This window comes from Penicillium arizonense (genome assembly GCF_001773325.1).
Source record: "Penicillium arizonense strain CBS 141311 chromosome Unknown PENARI_contig011, whole genome shotgun sequence".
Lineage (NCBI taxonomy): Eukaryota > Fungi > Ascomycota > Eurotiomycetes > Eurotiales > Aspergillaceae > Penicillium > Penicillium arizonense.
Genome location: NW_019173288.1, coordinates 310900 through 331506, shown reverse-complemented (window position 1 = coordinate 331506; position 20607 = coordinate 310900). Strand labels below are relative to the sequence as shown.

The 20607-nt window shown below is 49.6% G+C and overlaps 8 protein-coding genes across 8 annotated transcripts; 3 read left to right on the top strand and 5 right to left on the bottom strand.

Annotated features, from left to right (window-relative positions):
- Positions 1-1811: 1811 nt before the first annotated feature.
- On the bottom strand, positions 1812-5264 carry PENARI_c011G05502 (uncharacterized protein; the record flags this gene model as incomplete). Its single annotated transcript, XM_022632601.1, has 4 exons — positions 1812-4453; positions 4527-4574; positions 4647-4726; positions 4789-5264. The coding sequence occupies 4 exons, from the start codon at positions 5262-5264 to the stop codon at positions 1812-1814; spliced, it is 3246 nt and encodes a 1081-aa protein (XP_022487567.1).
- Positions 5265-6603: 1339 nt separating this feature from the next.
- Positions 6604-7666, bottom strand: PENARI_c011G01715 (arylamine N-acetyltransferase family protein; the record flags this gene model as incomplete). The annotated part of the gene is made up of 3 exons (XM_022632509.1): positions 6604-7110; positions 7160-7205; positions 7266-7666. The coding sequence occupies 3 exons, from the start codon at positions 7664-7666 to the stop codon at positions 6604-6606; spliced, it is 954 nt and encodes a 317-aa protein (XP_022487383.1).
- Positions 7667-8313: 647 nt separating this feature from the next.
- Positions 8314-9359, top strand: PENARI_c011G02771 (RraA family protein; the record flags this gene model as incomplete). The annotated part of the gene is made up of 5 exons (XM_022632535.1): positions 8314-8370; positions 8441-8516; positions 8580-8929; positions 9007-9105; positions 9183-9359. The coding sequence occupies 5 exons, from the start codon at positions 8314-8316 to the stop codon at positions 9357-9359; spliced, it is 759 nt and encodes a 252-aa protein (XP_022487524.1).
- A 269-nt stretch (positions 9360-9628) lies between these two features.
- On the bottom strand, positions 9629-11018 carry PENARI_c011G07802 (3-ketoacyl-coA thiolase peroxisomal A precursor; the record flags this gene model as incomplete). Its single annotated transcript, XM_022632660.1, has 3 exons — positions 9629-10427; positions 10478-10919; positions 11009-11018. The coding sequence occupies 3 exons, from the start codon at positions 11016-11018 to the stop codon at positions 9629-9631; spliced, it is 1251 nt and encodes a 416-aa protein (XP_022487627.1).
- Positions 11019-11947: 929 nt separating this feature from the next.
- PENARI_c011G09525 (uncharacterized protein) lies at positions 11948-13065 on the bottom strand (the record flags this gene model as incomplete). Its single annotated transcript, XM_022632704.1, has 3 exons — positions 11948-11971; positions 12045-12622; positions 12828-13065. 3 exons carry the CDS (start codon positions 13063-13065, stop codon positions 11948-11950), a joined length of 840 nt encoding a protein of 279 aa, XP_022487596.1.
- Positions 13066-15325: 2260 nt separating this feature from the next.
- PENARI_c011G06852 (YdcF family protein) lies at positions 15326-16105 on the top strand (the record flags this gene model as incomplete). Its single annotated transcript, XM_022632642.1, has 1 exon — positions 15326-16105. The coding sequence occupies one exon, from the start codon at positions 15326-15328 to the stop codon at positions 16103-16105; it is 780 nt and encodes a 259-aa protein (XP_022487502.1).
- A 172-nt stretch (positions 16106-16277) lies between these two features.
- On the top strand, positions 16278-17096 carry PENARI_c011G04119 (uncharacterized protein; the record flags this gene model as incomplete). Its single annotated transcript, XM_022632565.1, has 4 exons — positions 16278-16382; positions 16473-16788; positions 16884-16945; positions 17013-17096. The coding sequence occupies 4 exons, from the start codon at positions 16278-16280 to the stop codon at positions 17094-17096; spliced, it is 567 nt and encodes a 188-aa protein (XP_022487396.1).
- Positions 17097-17867: 771 nt separating this feature from the next.
- On the bottom strand, positions 17868-20549 carry PENARI_c011G08945 (uncharacterized protein; the record flags this gene model as incomplete). The annotated part of the gene is made up of 3 exons (XM_022632694.1): positions 17868-18834; positions 18887-19458; positions 19515-20549. The coding sequence occupies 3 exons, from the start codon at positions 20547-20549 to the stop codon at positions 17868-17870; spliced, it is 2574 nt and encodes an 857-aa protein (XP_022487453.1).
- Positions 20550-20607: the final 58 nt, after the last annotated feature.

The window sequence follows — 20607 nt, the reverse complement described above, 5'->3', positions numbered from 1 at the left end:
ATGGGCACAGACTAGCCTTTACAGGGTCTACGGATATACGTGGAGACTTCAAACCTGACAAGAAATGACCGAGGGAAAGGGTAAAAAAAGGGACAAAAAAAGAGAAAAAGAGGGGAGCGGTATGGGGCGGGATGGGGAAATTTTACGCTGAACCGGACAGAGAACAAAAACAAAAGAGGCGCATATTTGACAGCGGCATACTCCATTCAGAACCAAAGGAAGCTGGGGCTACACAATTATGCTTAAATGTGATTCCGCTTGGGTTCCATGGTTGTGTCCTGACAGCTCTGTTGCTCTGACCGCCGATCTTGCCGATCTAAGGGTTTCTGATTATGAGTCGGGTGGGAAATATGATATCATTTTATTACTGCATACCGTACGAGTAATCTGATCTATATCCCTATAACCTCTGTCACTGTGAGAGTTGAAGCCACGCTGTCCCGTAAACGAATATCACAGTCACCTTCCTAAAGAGGGTTGGGCTGGAAATTCTCCGACCATTGTGGGACTCTAAGCTTCATCTCACTATGATCCTGAAAATTAGTGTACAGTACTGTGTTTCTCGGAGCGAGCTACAGTATGTAATCACACACTATTTGCAATAAACATAATGATATGAGAAAGAGACCCAATGTAACCAAAATACGTGACCAGACACGATCTCACATCTATCCCCTCTCGGTAGATAGAATTCATCAAATAAGCCGCAGATCAACCACGCCCTCGGGACCAACAATTGACTTTCGGTGCTCGTATTTCCTGCAGGTGCACATGGCCCTGTTGGGTTGGACTGTGCTTATATGGGTTAGCTGCGTGTGTTGGAGCCCTAGTTCAGCAAGGGCCTCTACACTAAAAAAGTATCATAGCGCGTCCCCACTAAGTTGTCCATAGTTATGTGCTACGGTGCTATGTACTGTCTTGGCTGAGATTTTTAAGGTTTTATTCTTCGTTGTACTTTCGCTTTCCCAAAGGGCTCCTATATACTTTGTGCAGTAACGATAAGTTCGCTCAAGTCTCGACACGAGTCCTTCTACATGCATTTCACATGTCTTACTATACTTCTCTATGTATTTATATGCATATGGACCTTAACTACTGTGCCTTGCACCCTTAACCTGACAGGTCATAAACTTAGGCGGGACGCGACCACTTAACTTTATGACACGCGACAGTGAATTACCAATTCAGGCCTACTAACTTACTGTGCATCATGAGCATGGACAAGATCATGCTGTGTACACTACGAAATGAGAGCACGAAAAGACCACCAGCAATGGATACATTGACACGGATGCTACTTCACACACTGTACTAATTTCTCGGAACTAGATAGAAAAGAGAAAATAAAGCATCTAAACAAAACAAAGCAGAAAATAAGAGAAAAAAGAAAGAAAAACTCCAGACACCCCCGCCCTGCTCCTTGCTGGATGAAATCCCGGAAAAGCAACTAGTGAAGAAACCAAACGGGATCGACGATACGTCACACAACAGATTGATATCGCCAGACCCTTTGAACAGCCACGTAACGCAACGTAGCCAGTATTCAAACAAAAAAGAAAAAAGAAAAGCGGAATAGAATATTAAATCGACCGGTGGAATGGGAGTGGGATATTGCAAGTCCCGAAGACACAAGACACGAAGGAAAATAAGAGTGGGAATGGAATAGGAAAGTGAGAGCAGCAAAAGAATCAATCCCATCGTACAAACGCCCTATCAACATGCGTAACACTTTGCAGGCAAAATCATCACAATCACACTGGCACTAGCTCCCCCAACCGCGAACCATGAAATCAACCCACCGGAAGTGGTTATTATGTCTGCATCACGACGTCGCCGTCTACTTCGTACTCGGCGTCTGCATCAGCATCTGAGTCGGTGTCGATGCCGTTTGTGTTGACGGTTTTGGCGCCTCTGCCTTTGCCTTCTGATTTAGAGGCAGAGCCTGGTTCAGCGGGGACCATGACTTGGACTTTTTCGACTAGGGCTTTGCGGTTGACGGATCGTGGTGTTTTGGGGTTGTCCGCTGACCGGTGGGATCGGAGGGAGATGGCTGTATCTGGAGAGCGAGAGGTGCTTTTGATCTTCTTCTCGGGAGTCTTGAGGGACTCGCTGTTCTCGGGAACTTTGGCTGATTTGATGCCGTTGGTCTTGGGATGTTCGTCGGGGAGAGTGTCGTCATTGGCAACATCTGTTTCAACGGTTGCACCGGCTTCTGGTACAGGCACGAGCTCATCGACTTCGCCGTCGGCGTCGGCATCATCGTCGATCACGGCTTCTTCCTCGACTACTTGACCTTGTTCTAATCCAAGAGCATTGGTGTGGGTGGGGGTTGCATCGGCTGCGGGTGATTCCGCGACAATGGAGCTCCGGCCGCGGCGGACGCTGCCTCCTGGTGTGAACATTGCCAGTGCAGACGGTCGCCGAGGGGTATTGCGACCACCGTTACGGGTAGCCGAAGGTGTCATAGATGCGCGATAATTGTCCTTTTTGGTACTGCCAAACGGACGGCCAGGCTTGCGTTTTGGTGCGGCGGCAAGGACGGGAGGCCAGAGTTCGAACCGAGAGGGTGGGATTCCAGCTGCAGGGTTGACGAGTGGGGGTTCAGGGTGGCGCGCTGTGGAATGATGAGCGCCATGGGGTTGGAGACCCCTTCTGGAGGGCGGCCCAGCAGGCTCATCAAGTGCGTTAGGGCCGGTCCCATTCACCATTGGGGCATCTTCATCCTCGACCTCTTCATCTTCGTCAGGGTCGCCTCTCTGTGCCACGGCATGTAGAGGAGCACGGTCGAAGTGTGACTGGTTGCTACGGCCCATGATATAAGGTGTCCAAAGAAGCGCATCTTCATTCAGCTGAACGTAGCCCTTGCTCTCCCAGCCGCTGATGACTTCGTCGTAATACTTGTAGTCGAGTCGGATTGCGTAGGTCTTGGTGATGGGATCCCGCACAAGAGCCCGAAGTCCCTCAAGAGCAGAGACGATATCGTCTGCCGTCATTCCGGTTAGATCAGATAGGTCTGCGATGCTGACAGGCGTCTTCAGATCACGAAGCTGGTAAGACAAGATGAGTCGCCAGTAGTTTCGATAAGAGACCAAACCCATGTCAGAAAGTGGTTTCTCGGGAGATCCGTTTTTGCCTTCAATGCGAGTGAGGAGGTAGGAAAAGTCGATGAGAAGGTTTCCATAGCCTTTTCGCTGATGAATGGGTAGAGTGAGAATGCAGGAGACGTTGTTTGCCGAACTTGGACGCTTTTCTTTACTGAAGTAGCCAACGAAATGGCAACCTAAGTCGTCGTACTCCGTCATGACATAGAATAAGAAGGGTTCAACATCGTAGTAAAGAGTCTTGGAGCCAAGGAAGAGTTTGGCGAGGAGGCAAAGGTTTTGACAGTAGACTGGGTTCTTCCGTCCATCGACCTCGAAGATCGAGATCGATCCATCGCGATAGATCTCGTCCCCAGGAGGGTGCTTAGCGGGACACTTGAGCTTGTGGCGCCAGGCGACATAGTCGGAATTCATGTACTTGAGACAAAATTCGCAGATGTACAGAACACGGTTGCGGCTGTATTCCTCCGGGTAAGGCGCGGCGTACCAAGTTTCGATCTCATAGCCACCAAAGTTGATGTATTTGATCTTCGAGGGAGGACCAGACACCTTTTGTGAAGCATGTGGTGTGGCTTCGCCGTTAAGCTCTGCCTCTCTGACTTTCTGTTGCCATTCATCTTCGGCTTTCAGGCGAGCCTGTTCAAATCGTTCACGATCGAATTGCGTCGGAAGTGTTTTGGAGGTGTCTTGCTCGACCTCGGATAGAATGCCCCCATATGGTTTGGATTTGGGGTCATCGGTCTCTCGGTCGAACAAAGTAATGGTGTTGTAGGATACAGGGGGAAGCGGAACAAAGTGAGCTTGGGGTTCTGGAGGCACGACTGGTGGCTTTGACGCTTTCTTCTTCTTGCGCTGTGGTCGCGGTTGGATGCCTATGATCTTAGACATTCTGGCTTCGTCAAGTCGAAATCCGACGATAAGTTTTCCAAACTGGCTGGTTACCACGCGGCAGTGTTCTCGATCCAGAGCACGCGTGCGTCGAACACGCACAGAACGCGTCCGAGCAGGAGAGTGAGGATCGACCTCGGCAGCATCAGCACCCTCAAAGGTTGTGCCGTTCAAGTCAGGGTGCTCGCCGCGGAATGATGTTTGACGTAGCCTTTTCCGAAGAACAGGTACATGTTCTTCAGCCTCAACCGAAGATGCCTTACGCTTGCGCAGCGACCGCGAGCTGTTAAGTATCTCTTCGTTAACTCCCGTGTCGAAAATCGAATGAAACCCTTCGTGGTGTTTGCCGGCGTGTGCAGGTAGAAGCTCTTTGGGAAGAAACGAGGCTTTCTGTTCTGGCACCTCGCTTTCTATTGGGTCAGGTTGTAAATTGTCACGAACACAAGTGAGACACCTCCACGGATCTAGATTTTGCAGTGTTAGTCGCCGGAGTTCTCAGTAGCAACTAACAGCACCGAGGTTAATATTTTGCCGTACCTTCGGAATCATCAAACGCTTCTTGCTCACGAGCGCACTGGCGATGAGCTATCGAGATGTAGTCAGTAACAGACCAAAGGTAACCAAAGAAAGGATTTTGTTCCGGCAAACAGAACATACAGTGATCACCACAGACAATGCAAGTCAACCATTCCTCAAAATCTTCACTTGGGTCATGCTCTTCGTCTTGACTGCAAAACCTATTGGTCCGTCAGTACCTGCATATCCTAGCTGCGCCGGCGCCTGGAGCTATTCTACTTACACGCAGTTTGCGCGACTGCGGATTTCAGTCTCAACATCCTCATGATCATTACTCTCTGCCTCCCAGTCTTCAGCTTCTGATTCATGATCAGTCGACTCGGGTTCTGATGCGTCACGGTCATTGTCTTCAAACACGGGGTCGGCATCTGCATCGGCTGTTTCAGACTCCGCATAGTCTTCTTCTGATGGCGCATCCTCGTCGGCAAGCTTGACAGCACCAACAGGCTCTGTCTCGTCATTGTCGCCACCATCTCCATTCAGGCCGTTGACGTCCGCGCTTCCGTCCGCAGCTTCGTCTGGTCCATCCTCATCGGCCTCTCCAGTGTATGCTCGGTGAACAGCATCTTGAAGCTGTTGGTCCATCTCGTACAAGTCGGTTTCTTCCTCTCCCTCCGCATCGAGGTCGCTGTCGGCCGGGTCCACAGGCTGGTGGATTTTGCCCGGTTCATCGTTTGGTGGCGGCACTGTCGCCGCCATAGTGAATGTCACCGCAACAGCCAGGATGAGCGCAGCCCTATAGGATATGCCTGAGCAATAAAGAGTCTTTGTATAGAAGCTCAAACCGATCCGGTTAGAGGAGCACCCCGCTGACGTCGGCGCTGATCCGGGGGTGCATCTGGATCCAACACGAGATTTGCGGCGTACTCAGATGTCGCCGAAGATCTTCAGAAGCACAAATAACGATCGGGATTGACTCTCAAAGCCGCAAGGCGCAAAGTGGAAGCTAGACAAACAAGAGGTGTCAGTCCGCCGCTGGAGGTGGCTCGAGCATCGCAAACGCGTGTCGCAAATCGGAGAGAACTCACCACAAGGAAAATCAGTAGAATCTCTGAATCAAAAGCGTACCAGACGCGTCGAAGGGCAGTCCATGCACCGGGGCCTGTCTCTTTTACAATCGAATGCGATCCGCAGCGGCCATCACGCCCCTTGTCCTGCCTGAGTGTCGTTGCAGCGAGCTGACTCAGCACGGCTAAACCACTTTGGGTGGAGGAGACCTCAAGCCTGTCGCCGTGCGAAGAGACACTCCCCTCCACACTCTCCGCGATTTGTCCACTCTGCTCAATCCGTGAGAGACTTCGCGGCTCTTGATTCTACATTTGCATACCCCTCCGTTCAATCGCTCACTTCTGAACCACACATCATGGGCGTTCCTTTCGAGGCCTTGATTCCCTATGGGATCATTATCACCGTGCGTATCATTGGTCAATTCCTCTCCGGGCTACAACTCACCAATGCTAGATGTTTGGCGCGACTGGCTACGGTCTTCACTATGTCAAGCGCTTCGCCAACGATGGCAAGAAGGCACGCTGGAACCGTGACCTGTGGGATAGAGTAAGTCGTCTTTTTCCTTGTCGGCTGCGGTCGGAACTCCCCTAGAATGCCTGCTAACACTTTTACAGCAAAGTAAGTTATGACCGACATATCCACGACACCAACGACTCGAATCCTCTCGGGAGAATTTGCCAAGCTAACCATTCACCGCGAATAGTGATGGAGAGAGACCAGAGAATCACAGGCGCATTCCGGGCACAGTCCAGCAATCACCAAGCACCCGCCGGATTCGACGTCAGCAACCCGTGGAAGGTACGAATAAAACTGGCCCTCCAATTGCTCGTGCGAAATCGCTAACCAGAAGCACAGATCGAGAAGCGGATTTACTAGACTCAAAATTGCAACCTCGTTTCCCCGTTACGCTCTATGCCTGCGCCTTCCTTTTTTTCCGTGATCATACATATCCATTGCAATTTATCTAGAAACGCTGTACCATATCCTATTCACACATGGATTTCCCAGTAGTGCACCAAAGGTCTATTTGCTATTTGAGCTGCGAGGACAAGTTCCGAATACCTTGAATCTCACTCGCGCGAAGGTGCATATCGAAGTACTTGGCCAAAGCCTTAACCCGGTCTTCTTCATTCTGCATCACCTGCAAGACCTCCGTTTGCCCGCGCACTCTTTGCTTGACTTCTTTGCCCGACATGATGCACTGGCCTACGATCTCTTTCCCGCTTTCGTCCATGAGAAATCGCACACAGACAAGCCTCTGGGTGAACCAGCTGGCCCGGTTCTTGCTGACGGAGAAGTTCATGACTCCGAAATCCTGAGGCAAGAACTCCTGTTCGGAAAAGCAGATCTGGGACAGCCAGGTGCTCTCGGGGTTGTATCTTGTCTGGTAGATCCAGACCTTCTGGGTTGGATCCGTGAATTCGATGATGTTTTCCTTGACCAGGCGCATCTCAGACGGCGCAATGTGCGTAGCAGTAACACCCTCTTCCAGCGGCAGCGGGGCAGTAGCACCGTTATTCCCAAAGCCGACGTCAACCTATCCGGTCAGCGTAGTTCACGAGTAAATCTAGGACACCCTCACATACCATATACTTTTTCCCGTCAATATTCACAATCAGAATCATATGCGCGCTTCACCAAACGAGTCAGCTCCTTCTGTACATCCGATTGCGACCAACTTGTAGAACTCACATTGAAAAGAATAACCCAGTATCTACACCCGTCTCCGCAGCCTGAGCGACTCGGCCGGCAGTGGGATAAACAGAGTACCCCAAAGACCGCAGGATAAGGAGAAACAAACCCGTGTTCTCCATGCAATACCCATCAAGCCGTCTCTCAACCATCTTCTCGAAAAGAGACTCCGGGTCCAATGAAATAGTATGATGCCGCGAGTAATGCAGTTCCGAATTACCCCAAGGAATAGCAGTGAGGTGTCGTCGTTGGAGATCACATAGCGTGGCGTGTGCATCTTTCTCTATATTCTGGCGCACATGTTGCAGGAGGCGAGTCTCTGACCCAGCGGACTTGGAGTATCCAATGCGCTTCAGGTATGTTTCCAATTGGGCTTCGGAATAAGTTGGTTTTGTTGCCATGTTGCTGAAGGTGTCTGGTTCTTGCTTCAAATGGGGTATGTATAGATGTATGTGTAGATGAGCTAGATTGGAGAGAACCTTTGAGTCGGAATTATTCCACGTGTGGATATAGTCCACGTTGTGGATGACCAATTTCTCTCCCCACACGGCATTTGCTTGCCACACTCAGCCGAGTTTAGATCTATGGAGTGAACAGATCTCGTATTGTGGTGTTCTTTGTAATTGACATTGCCGCTAAGCTCAAAAACTATACGACAGTCACATTTGATCCTGCAGAAGCTGCGTTGTCGCAGATGGGTCATCCTCGGCTATACACGTCCTCCGCGGGGAACCCCAAGATCCTCTAAAGTGTAACATGCACGATATAGAGCATGGAATGTAGAATTTTATATTAATTGCAATTGCAACAATGTCAATTAATAAGCTTGTCCTATGTAACACATTACATGTATATTCGGCAAAGCCCAGATCAACCGATGATGTATTCATCCGATATCCGGACGTACGGGCATGTGCTCGACGACACTTCCCGATACTTTCCTTGATACTTACCTCCATATAGCCTGTACAGCATTGTTCTCCTCATATATCAACTAACCGTACTATTAACATTATCCCACTCGCTTTCAATCTCCACGTGAAACACAATGGCAACACTGAACGAGCAACTTGCGACTCTGGTCGAGAATTACTCGGCTTGTGATGTATGTCGGACCAAGCCAATATCAGCATCTATATATTATGAGCAGTACCCCTAACAATATCATATTCCAGGTATCAGACGCCCTCATAAAACTCCAAAAGACACCGGAAGGCAGCACAGCGAGAGCAGGCTACCTCGCAGACCTAGGTAAACCACAAACATACGCAACATACCCCTCCAAAAACTAAAAACCAGCTAACAAAATAACAGTCCCATTCTCCCCAATAACAGGCCGTAACACACAAACCCCCAAAATCGCCGCACCAGCAACAACCTTTAAATTCATCTCAAAGAGCAGCAAGCCACCAAGTATAGCAACGGAGAATCCCCAAAAGCACGGCTTCGAACCGGGCAAGCACTGGGTCGACCATGTAGGCGAATTCGCAGCTGCGGATCCTTCAGGCGCTGGTTCTATTGTTGTTATTGAACAGCCGGATGATCAGTTCTGTGCTGTTACCGGTGGTATTATGGCGACTAGGATGGTTGCTGTTGGGATTCGGGGGACTGTTGTTGGTGGCAGGATTAGGGATTTGGGGGAGTTGAGGGAGACGGGTCTTCCGGTTAGTTTGTTCTAGGGAGATGGAAAAGCAGTGTGTGTGTGGAAGAGTGTTGCTAATGATTGTTATGTTGTGGATAGATCTGGGCGCGGGCTACTTCGACTGTTGGGACTAATGCCGAGGCGAAAGCTGGTGCTCGCGATGTGCCGGTTTCGATTGGGGGTGTTACTGTTTCGCCGGTGAGTTTTTTTTAAGTCGTTCTCTTCTGTGGGAGTGATTGTGTGGCCCGTTTGGCTGACGATCAACGATACGACAGGGCGATATTATCTTCTGTGATCCGTTGGAAGGTGTCGTTGCCATTCCTCGTGAACTGCTGGGTCAAGTGCTTGAGATCATGCCTAAGTTGATTGCCATGGATGAGAAGGCTAAGGAGGCTGTTGCCCAGGGTATGAGTGTTACGGATGCCTTCAAGAAGTTCCGCTCTGCGTTATGATTTATTATCTTGGTTGATGTGCTACATTGGAGAGGACTTTCGTATATAAGTGTGATCTATGCTCTGCTCCTGACGAAATCAGTATATACTACTAGATAGCTCTTGTTCCTTTTATGACGGGAACCGCAGTGTAATATGTAGTTGAGCAGGTGAAGGTCCAATCTCGTGTGGTATTCAATACATAACAAGAAATCTGTGTGTATAAGGGAAAGGAAAACGTTAAATGCCAAAATCGCTAGTTCAATGTACAGTCGAAAGCAGATGCTTCTTTACTCCGCAACCCAGACAGCGGCCATACCCATACCGGTACCGACACACATGCTGGTGACACCGATCTTCTTGTTTGTCCGCTTCAGTTCAGTAAGCAGAGTGCTGACCTGGCGGGAACCAGTGCATCCAAGAGGGTGACCGAACGCAATAGCACCACCCTTGGGGTTGATCTTCTCCTGGGGAATACCAAGCTCGTTGACACACCAGACGCACTGGGAAGCGAAGGCCTCGTTGATCTCGTAGATGTCGACATCATCCTTAGTGATGCCGGCCTTCTCCAGAGCAACGGGGATAGCCTTCCAGGGGCCAACACCCATGAGGAGGGGCTTGACGCCGACGACGCTGGCGGCAACGTACTTGCCGATGATCTTCTGGCCCAGACGCTCGGCGGTGGAGCGCTTCATGAGGAGGACGGCGGCGGCGCCGTCGGAGATCTGGGAAGCGTTACCGGCGTGGATGGAGCCGTCCTTGGCAAAGGCGGGCTTGATCTTGCCCAGAGACTCGGCGGTGATGCCCTCCCGGATGCCGTCGTCGGCCTTCACGGTGATGGTCTTCTCCTCGCCGGTCTTGGGGTCGGTCCATTTCACATCCAGAGGGGCGATCTCCTCGTTGAAGAGACCAGCCTTCTGGGCCTTGAGGGCCTTTTGGTATGAGGAGGCAGCGAAGGCGTCCTGGGCGGCACGGGTCACACCACGGTCCTTGGCCATGTTCTCGGAGAGAACACCCATGGGGACCTTGCAGTTGGCGGACTCTGGATGGTTCTCGAGGAGTTCGGAGAATTCAGTCACGGCACCGGGACTATAGGACTGTTAGAAGTGATTAAGATAAACATCGTAGAATATACGTACCCATATTGAGAGGACATGCTCTCAACACCAGCACCGATACCAACATCGATCATGCCAGACCGGATACCGTTGGCAATATCGGCGATGGCCTGGAGACCACTAGAGCACTGACGGTTCAAACTTTTGACAGCAGTGCTCTCGGGGAAGCCAGCCACGAGAGCAGCGGCACGGAACTCGGTGGCACCACCACCGGGGGGCAGAACGGAACCAACAGCGATATCCTCGACGGCCTTCGGGTCGAGGCCACTCTTGTCAAGGACAGCCTTGAAGACACCAGCAAGCAGATCAGCGGCAGCGGTATCCTTGAAGCCACCCTTACCACCCTTGGTGAGGGCCGTTCGCAGAGCACATGTCACGACAATATCATCGGGGTGCTTTTCGGTGAGGGCGGCGGCTCCCTTCTTGCCGAAGTGGGAGGAAACCTGGTTCAGGCGTTGCTGAGCTATACTCGAGGTTAGTATACTTGTGCTTTTGGACCATAACTCGCACCGGCCAACAAAACCCCATCTTGGCTTGCACATGCATACATACCGGAAGACATGACGTCAATGTGGGATGGGGAAGGTAGGGAGAGTATGGGGTTGAAAGAAAGGAGTCAGATGAAGTTTCAGAAGCTAGTGCAGGCCGGGGAAACGACTCTCTTATAAAAGTCGTGTGAGATCGGTGATACTTCCCCTTTGAATGGCCGTTGCTGGCCGCAGTCGCATATCCGTGAAAGTACCGAGGTCCATTTGGCCGCATCATCAATGATCCGGATAGAGTCACGGGATCACCGAGCCACATGTGAATTGCATGTGCAACAACGTCATACTCGGCTATAGATCTAGTTAGTGATCATGAAGCTTATACATCTATGGATACTTCGGTGTGATCAATAATCAGGAGTGCCATACGGGACGTATATAGGGAGTCATGTATCCACCTCCGTGTTTCTGTCTTGTGGGGAAGCTTGGTATCATCTCATAATCCACTTCTACTGTACAGTAGTTTAATTTTCTCTTTTGCCGCTTGGAAAAAGGCCGGGAGTAAATCACAAAAGACCATTCATACGAAGCATCAAGTTAGTTAGAAAACAACTTAAGAGTTCGTACTGTATAGATAGCCTTCTATTTTCCCTCGGAGATAGTAATAACTATTCCTCTAAACTACAACAGGTTGTGAAACTCCACATCCCCTCTGCTAGTGATCCGCCACTGTTGCCTCTAATAGTTGCTAGCAGGGGCAAGATATACGCGTCTCTTATCATTGCTGTAGACATCGAGAAATGCAGGGGCAAACTAAGGAACAAAATCGAAGAGAGAATAAATAAGACCGAGAACTTACTAGAATAGACATAGAATAGTCCTACTACATGAACAGCAATAAGATGATAAATACGCCAACCTGTCAAATAGACTTGAATAAAACCCCACTTTTGAAGCTGTCATAGCGCCTTTTTCATTTCAATTTTCTCATCGTATTCCGATTTTATTAGAGCTCCTTTTGTATCCTCATCTGAAGATGGCAAACAGTTAGATCGTCGCATTTGTAAAGAAGGCCTGGACCAGGAACGAAGACGATTTCTCACCTTTCCATATTGGCGGTTACAATGCTCCCATGATGGTCTGTCAGCTGCCAAAGCGTTCAACCACCCGGCCAGGCGAATGCCTGCTTTGAGAATTTGTGCTTCCACAACAGGAGCAGCCTCGTCGTAGTACTCTCCACCCAGGTTATTATTTTCGAGCCATTCAATGCCCTTTTTGAAAACGAAATCACAGTTCAGCCGGTTTGTCTCAGTTGCCCATATCATAGGGCATTTTGATGGTTTCTTTGTGTCAGAGCATTCCGCCTGAAGGGGCCTCAATCCCTGAGACTGGAACAACTTTGCGGCCCACTTCACAGCTGGCTCTTTTTCGTCGTTGTGCTTCGGCTTCTGCTTGAGACCGTTGATTTTATGTGGGATTTCCGTATCCCACACACTGTGAAGGTTCATAGTCTTAGCGCAGTGATTGTCAAAGCAAACGTGGAGCTCGTTGCCTCCTCGAAGCTTTGCCTCGACATGCAGCGGTTGGTGCAGGTCACCAATGAAATGCATTAAGAATTTCAACGCATCACCTCGCTGCGCCTTCTCCAGACTGGTGTCCTGCACCTGATGTGTCTTTCCATCTGTCAGTGATGTTCATTGAGATTTGCATCTAATTGGGCTGCAATGTTTAGATGCCTCGCTCACTAACCATATTTACAATAGCGGATATAACACATCCATCATTGCAATCTTCTTCATAGGAAACACGGCACGAATCGGGCGGCTTATCCTCTGCATCTGTTTGAATAAGCTTGTGGTTCTGCTGTAACTGGAATCGGTACATACCTAAGTAATGCCATGGTCTAGTAAATGGAGAGCGGAATTTCTGTCTATCAGCCCAGACTGCCGCATCTGAGATATCGAATTCATTATCCGGAGTAATAAGGTCGTTCACCAGCTGCTCGCCCTGCTTGTCTAGGTACTTCTCTGCCAAATAGGCTACCGTTCGATGACCGATGTCTCCCCAGCCCCAAGTGAACTGGAGCGTATTACTGAATAACAGGAGTGACCAGAGGTAATACATTGTTGATGCAGCTGTAACTGGTAAGTGGCTATGGAAGAGCTGAGCTTTGGGTAGATCCACTGGAGTTATAAAAGGAAGAACAGAATAGCAGATACAGCGGCTCCGTTATTTATAAACCCTCGAAATCGAGGCAATGATTAGCTGTACTACGTACAAAAGCCCACGAAGAGTCTAGATCCAACCAGGCTTGCAGATGCGACAAGCTTAAATACGAATGTTCTGCTGTTTGCAGCAAAAAGAAACCGATCTATTCATTACCGCAGGTCGCAGCTGATTTCACCATGACGGAAAATCCCTACTTCATGGCTCGAGCCCTTGCAGGGAGATCGCTGGTCTCGGTGGCTGAATGAACCAAGCAAAATGTTCGGATACAACCCGTAAATTACATCAAATGCACACTGCACTTCGATGCCCCTCATCACGGGAATCCTAAGTATAATCTCTTTCCACTTGCATTTATTGGTATCTGTCTCAGAATAATTTTTGTAACTTGATCTACTGTTTGAATTAATATGGATATAGGGAGTTTCCAATATAAAAGCTATTGCGGACGTAACAAGGCGTTCGTCGCTGGGCAAGGGAGTTTAGGCGGGCTGGCTGTCGAGACGGAGTTTGGGTCAAACCAAGACAACAAAAGTACATAACTTAATACTTATGAACCCGACCTTATGAATGGAATCAGTGCTCTTCACATCTTTTAAACAAAAGAGATATCTTACGTTGAATTTTCATATCGAGATCAATCACACAATAGGCGGATTATATTGATCTTTCCACGACCTCCCAATGCTTTGGATAAATTATTATCACGTTGCGTAGGACCAGCTCAGTATGATGCGGTTCTCTGTTTGCTATGGATGTTATTCTGTCTAGCAAATAAAGAGAACTGCGAGCAAGGATGTGAAAGGAGAACAAAAAGTCGACAGGGCCCAGGCTGGGTGGTATTCTGCGTACTGGGAATATTGTAAGGCGCGACGAACCGGGCGTAATCCGGAAATCTTCGACGATACTCTTAAAGAGGAGTGGTGGCCGAAGTACCTGGCAATGAACCTAGATCAAGATAGATGATGAGACATACTGCCACTATTTCGTTGGGTTTGTTCTATCTAAGGGAATCTAATTGTATAGAACTAAGGGGGTTACTTATTAGGCTTGGTGTTCTTATAGATTTTATCTAAGTTTTAGATGAGTAAAGGTTAAATCAATCTAAAATACACTAAATATGATTGTCTTCTAACTTAGTTTCGTGATAGAAACGTTAGTAATAGTATAATACTGTGTTGTACCTGACAAAAATAGCTATTCTAAGAATATAGTAAGCTATTCTCCTCATTAATTATACATTAAGTAGTAACAAGTCATAATTGTTCGTGATATTAGGCCGATTTACTTAGAACATCAGTTACCGATGAATCTGCCGGTAGAATCTCAACGTCGATATGCCAGGGAGGGTCGGACTGTGGCTGTCTGCTCTCGCTGCTAGCCCTCCTATTGTAAATCTTGTTGCTAGACAACTGGTTCCTACATAGGAGTCGATAGGACGCTCGACTTCAAACTGTCTACAGCCGAAGTTAGCAGCTATTCAAATCCTTAGGGTTCTCTAAGTTCCAAAAGCACTGCTTGTATGAGATATCAAGTTACTTTACCTCTCAATCCAGAGCTTTCCGTACATCTTAGCTTGCCCAACTGCTTCGTAACCAGCGTAGAGGGCCAAAAGAGTAGCACCTGTGTAGAAGAGCCCCAGGATGCCAAATCTCCTTCACGGTTTGTACCAACGCCAGGATGAAGGACTCCGAATTTGGAGTCTCGGAGGGAGATAGCGAAACCTAACTGGTCCCCCCGAATCTCTGGACCTTACTGATACTCCTAGGGACGATCTCCCTAAGGAAGGGGATAAAGAAGATGCCCTAGACGTATCAGAACTAAGCATTTAAATGCCTTAGCTAGGGAAGTATTAAGGAGAAGGAAAATAGTGAGATACGAAAACTTACTAACGTTGTAAGCGTATCGGTTAGGGAGAAAGTAGAAGAAGGATCGGCTAAGCATAAAATAGTCCTTTTATAGGACCACGTAGTAGTCTCTAGGTTTAGGTGCTAAATTTCTTATTTCGGAGCCCACTCTCAGATCCAAACCTCTCTATCCGCTTAAGTTTGATGCTCGATGACGGCAAATTGAAGGTTGTCTATTTTTAGTGTGAAACTCCGTAGATCCACTCAAACTTATCATCTCTCCCTGTACAAACTATCACTTCACTTCAACAATGTCCAACACGGTCGCGGACATCAACCTCGTCTCTGAATTCCTCAGTGACAACCAGCAAGATCTTTCCCCGGTTGACTGCATCGTGATCTGTGCATCAGCAGTTCTCCACAGTGCCGAAGTCCTTTTCAGCACTCTCCAGCACCAATCCCTCACCAAAGCCCTGGTGCTCTGCGGGGGAATCGGTCACTCAACCCAGCTACTCTATGATGCCGTGAAATCACACCCTATATTCTCACGCATTGCCGATGAAATCCAAGATCTCCCAGAAGCAAAAGTCCTAGAAACAATCTTAGAGGAGTTCTATGATCGATCTCTCATCGCCAAAGAAGGATGTCGCATTCTTCTAGAGTCCAAATCTACGAATTGCGGGCAGAACGCTTCCTTCTGTCGCAAAGTCCTCGATGATGCAGGCTTCCAAGCTCCGAGGACGTGCATTGTCATTCAAGACCCGACGATGATGCTCAGGACTAAAGCTTCGTTCGAAAAGGCATATGAAGATGTACAGTCTCCGGTTTCGATTGTTAGCTGTCCAATCTTTGTGCCGCGCATGCAATTGTCTCAAGACGGTGCTCTGGAATATTGCCCTATCTCGTCGACCTCGGAACTATGGTCTCAAGATCGATTCTTGGAATTGATTATGGGGGAGATCCCCAGGTTGAGGGATGATAAAGATGGCTATGGGCCTCAGGGACGAGGATTTATTTCTCATGTCGATATTCCAGTTGACGTGGAAGCTGCTTGGTCTCGATTAGAAGTGGTGGTAAAGAGATCTAGATAATAGCATAATAGCATAGCTTGAGCATGTCACTGTGGATGTGTAGATGGGGGAGATAGAGATAGGCGGAGAAGCCGATCAAATTATTCTCCGCGCGACCTCCAACTCCAACCTCAACCCACGCCACCCTCCACCTAAGAAAACACAGGGGTCTCTCTGAACCGGAACTCCCCTCATGTTCCGACAAGCATTAACAGCCGCCTCGTCGGCGCGCTGCATCCCCTCGAGCGCAACGGCATCAGCCTCCAAACTCCCAACCAGCCGCACGCCATGGCACCTTGTACGAGACCCCAAGTCACCCATACAGCCCTCACCTTCTACCGAAAACAAATCGCTCTTCCAATAAACACAGCGCTAACAAAACCCCCAGACCACGACGCTCCGAACCCCCACCTCCCGCACCTTCACAACAACACCACGAACACCCTTCACATCAACCGCGCCAACAAAAGACTCCCCCTTCCGCATGTCAACAACCAAACCGGAAAACACCGCGCCCCCGTCCTTCGACGACGTTTACTACAGCCCCTACCAACCAAAGCGCCAATGGCCACCGGATATGTCCAAACTCTCCCCAAAGCACCAGTTCCGACTCGAACGGAAGTATCGTCGGCGCGCGGCGCTTAAGTATGCACGACCGAAGTTTATGAAAGCTGTGACTCTGGGACAGTGGGTTATTATTGGATGTGAGTTTTCCTTTTGAGATTGGGAGTGAGGTGGAAATACGAGAGATGAGATATGAGAGGTTTTAAAGATCGAAGCTAACATTTATACTCGACAGTCGTTGTCATCTACGCGGTTCTCTTCATGGAATGGCAAACCGAGAATACGCCGTTCCACGGGGTACGTACTCTACTCTACTTTACTTCTATACACAAATCAAGTATAGTGTGGCTAACGCTTGTTACAGATCCGAGAAAGCTTCTTCGATGGCCTCAAGGCTATATTCTCTGCCCCACCAGCTCCTGAGCCTAAGAGGGATCGGAAGGAGTGAATGGGCTTCTTATGGGGGTTGAGATGGACATGTGTCCTTGTATATTGATCTCTGGCATTGGCAATCTTTGTATGATATTGAGATAAGTTAGATTCCCAACTTGCATGTTAGTCTAGTAACGTTATAGAGTATCTCACAATAAAGTAAACAGCCTATATCGATAAGACTGTCTAGGAAGTAGAGAAAGGAAAAAAAGCTACTGAATTCTGCCAGGCAAACCCCAGCTATGATAAAAAGCAACTAAACCCTATTGTGCTGATAGTGACAAGTAATGTAAAGCAAAAAAAGCTGTCACGATTCATTCAATTCTCATATCTGTCATTTTGTCATGAGGAAATCCAGTCGGATGAACAGGCGTCGCTGTACCATGGAGAGAGAACAGAGCAACAAGGAAAGCACGAACAGAAACAATACATGTCCTGTCCGTATTTCTCTTTCTCTTCCTTACATTCTCCTCCGTCGCCTGTGCCAATATATGGCTTCATTACATCATGTCCGCAGGACTTCTCTGGACAAGGGAAAAGGATGCAGTGTAACACAATCAATAACACCAAGAATGCCAGAACGCCTGTCAAAGCAACAGGCTTGTGAAAGTAACTCCCAAGGTCAGGTAAAAAAAAAAGGAAAACCAACAAGATAAGATGAGAGGAGGCTGGAACAGCCCGAACGCCGAGTCATGATAACGTGTAAAGGCAAAAGAAAAGGTAGGAAATAATGACAAGAGAGGAATGGAAATTCGTTAAATGGAACCGGGGGTTGCGCACCCGGTTCTTAGAGCCAGCTGCGCAGGTCGCTCGACGGGGTGGTCGGGCCTGGAGCTGGACGGTTGTCGGAGAAGTCGAGCGCAAGCTCGAGCTTGGGTGGACGCTCATCGACTAGGCCCTTTTTTGGGCTGCCAGGTGCCGACTTCTTGGGGGATTTGGTTGGGGAGCCAGGCTCGCCTGCCCGAGGCGGGCCTTCGCGCACGAAGGTGTATGGCCAGCCATCATCTGCGGCAGCGGCAACCCAGGTGCGCAGACAGTCATGCACGGAGGAATAGAACTTCTCCTTGCAAGTACGCAGGCTGCCGCCCATGACTTTCTCGAAGCCGGAGGAGCGGAGCTCAGCGCGGAGTTTGTTACGCTCGTCTGAGGTAGGAAGGGAGGCAATCAGGCCGTTCACAAGATCGAGGTGCGCGGCAAGATAGTTTGTCGCATCCCACTCGACGCCGCCAACGTATGGGGCAGCTGGAACTGGGGGGCGAGGGGGTGGGAAGTGACGTTCAACATAAGGGCGAGTGTCTTCTGGTGGCTTTTCACCGAACAAGTCCTCCGTCTTGGGGAGGGGAATGACATTCAGATGATGAAGGAAGATCCAAAACACCTCCTTAGTAACGTTGGTGACCTCCTTACACCACACACGGTATGGCCGTGACTGGTAGATATTAGCGATGAAGGACAGTGGTTGGTTGTCTTCTGGTGGCGCTGGGTCCTGCAAGTAGCCGAGGATCTGCCTGGTGCGCTTCACTGCCATATCACCAGCAGGGGCGGTAGAAAGCTGGGTGAAGAGTAGATTGGCAATGATGCCTCTGGTGGTGAACTCGCTAGGGCCCTTCTTCTCCTCGTCAAAAAGCATCTTGAGCAAGGCGGGGAACAGCTCATCCTCGATAGAAGAGAGGTGGGCCAGCGCGACAGATGTCGTGCAAAGAGCCTTCAGACAAAGCAATGCCTCGTGCAGAAGTGTGTCCTCGTGGTCCTCTCTATGGCAATGTCAGTGGTAGTTTGGGATGAGACAGCCGTAAAAATACGCACCTCCAGGTCATGTTCATAATGCGGTAGAGAAGCTGCACAATCTCGTCCATGCCTCCCTCGATGATGAATCCATTAACCCAGTTGACGGTTTCGTTGCGAAGAAGAAGGCGCAATTTATGCACCTTTCCAACTTCAACCATCTCGGGCTTCTGGATCTCTCGCAGGTAGTGCACAAAGTCAGAGGGATCTGCCGCAGTATCAACCGCTGCAGCCTCAGAAAGGGACGCAGTAGAACCTGCAGCTGAGAGTGTCGTGTAGACACCGACAGGCTGGGACAGATCAACCGATTTTGGGCGACGGTTCGAGGCTTCACTATCCCGCCGTAGCTTTTTACCGGGCGAGGATGGGCCTTTGGTCAGTGTGAAGCCACGGCTTCTAGACCGTGAGCGGGAGCCCTTCCGATCCTGAGATTGGCCATCCAGCGACTCCTTTCCACGGCCTCGGCGGCTGTCGCCGGTTCCTGCGCTGAGAGGAGTGTTCTCCGTTCGGTCTTTCTGAATAAAGTCCGCCTTGATATTGGTGTCGAGTGAACGCATCTTATCTCGCATATTATGAGGAATGTTTCTCGCATCCTAGAGATATGTTAGCTCGGCCATCATAGTACACTTCTGTATAGCATTGGACATACCAGCAACTTTTCGAATTCGCTCTCGAGGTCCTTCGAGTTCAGATGCTGGTGCACATCAGCATCCCGCTCCTTTGCGTTGAACGCGGAGATGGCGGCCTGCACACGAGATAACCGCTTGGGCTCCTCTTTCACCATAGGAGAAGCTGTTTTCCGAGGGCTTGAGGGCCCTCGGCTCTTGGTGGAAACATTATCATATTGGCCAGCGGGCTCGCCCTCCCCCGACGATGCTCGCTGCAGACCAAAGAGGTCCTTCACTCTCCGATTGCCAGACAGAATGTCTGACTTCGGGCGAGGCTTCGCGTCACTCCCTTTCGCGATAGATGGTTGATGGTAGTCATAAAAGTTCCGTTGCTGGGCTGGACCATACCCTTTGGGCGTGTAAAGGGAGACTTCCTCCGCCACAGTCCGTCGCGTGTCAATGGTCGAGGTTGGCCTCGGTCGACCGACGGGCTCTCTATGGACGGATGCTGAGTCCTGAGACCACACTGGGGATGGCATATTATCGATCAGGTCGGTTGGGCTGCGGTTTTCTTTGTCGCGAGACTGCTTCGATCCATCGCCCTTTCGCCCACGCTGGGATCGTTTGAGGATGGCTGAGAGACTGGTAGACGATTTAGCCTTCTTGGGAGACAAACCCTCTCCTTCCTCAGTTGGCTCCTCCGGCTTCCCATCTTTCCGCTCCATGTAGCTTCTCAATGACTTCAAGGAGACGGCACTCTTGGTCTTTTTATGCATGGGCCCTTTTGGCCCTTTGTTCATCTTTGGAGCAGGTACTCCGTTCTCCCCCGCATCCCGGTTTGGAACGATCTCACTCAAGGGATGATAGCCGCCGAGGGGGGCCGACTCCTCACCAAATGGATAAGTGTTGTTCTCGGACGGCTTGCTTCGCTGCAGAGGCCGCGGGGCAATGGCATCATCAGCCGATTGGTTTCGTTTATGGGTTTTCGGCGACATTATGGCCCGGAACATGGACGTCTTGCCGGGTGATCGGTTCGCATCATCGAAGATCTGGGGACCGGAGGCACTGGTAGCCATTGCTATCCTCTTTGACCAGCAACTGCAGGAGTTAGCAAAAGGAAATCCAAGTAGACGG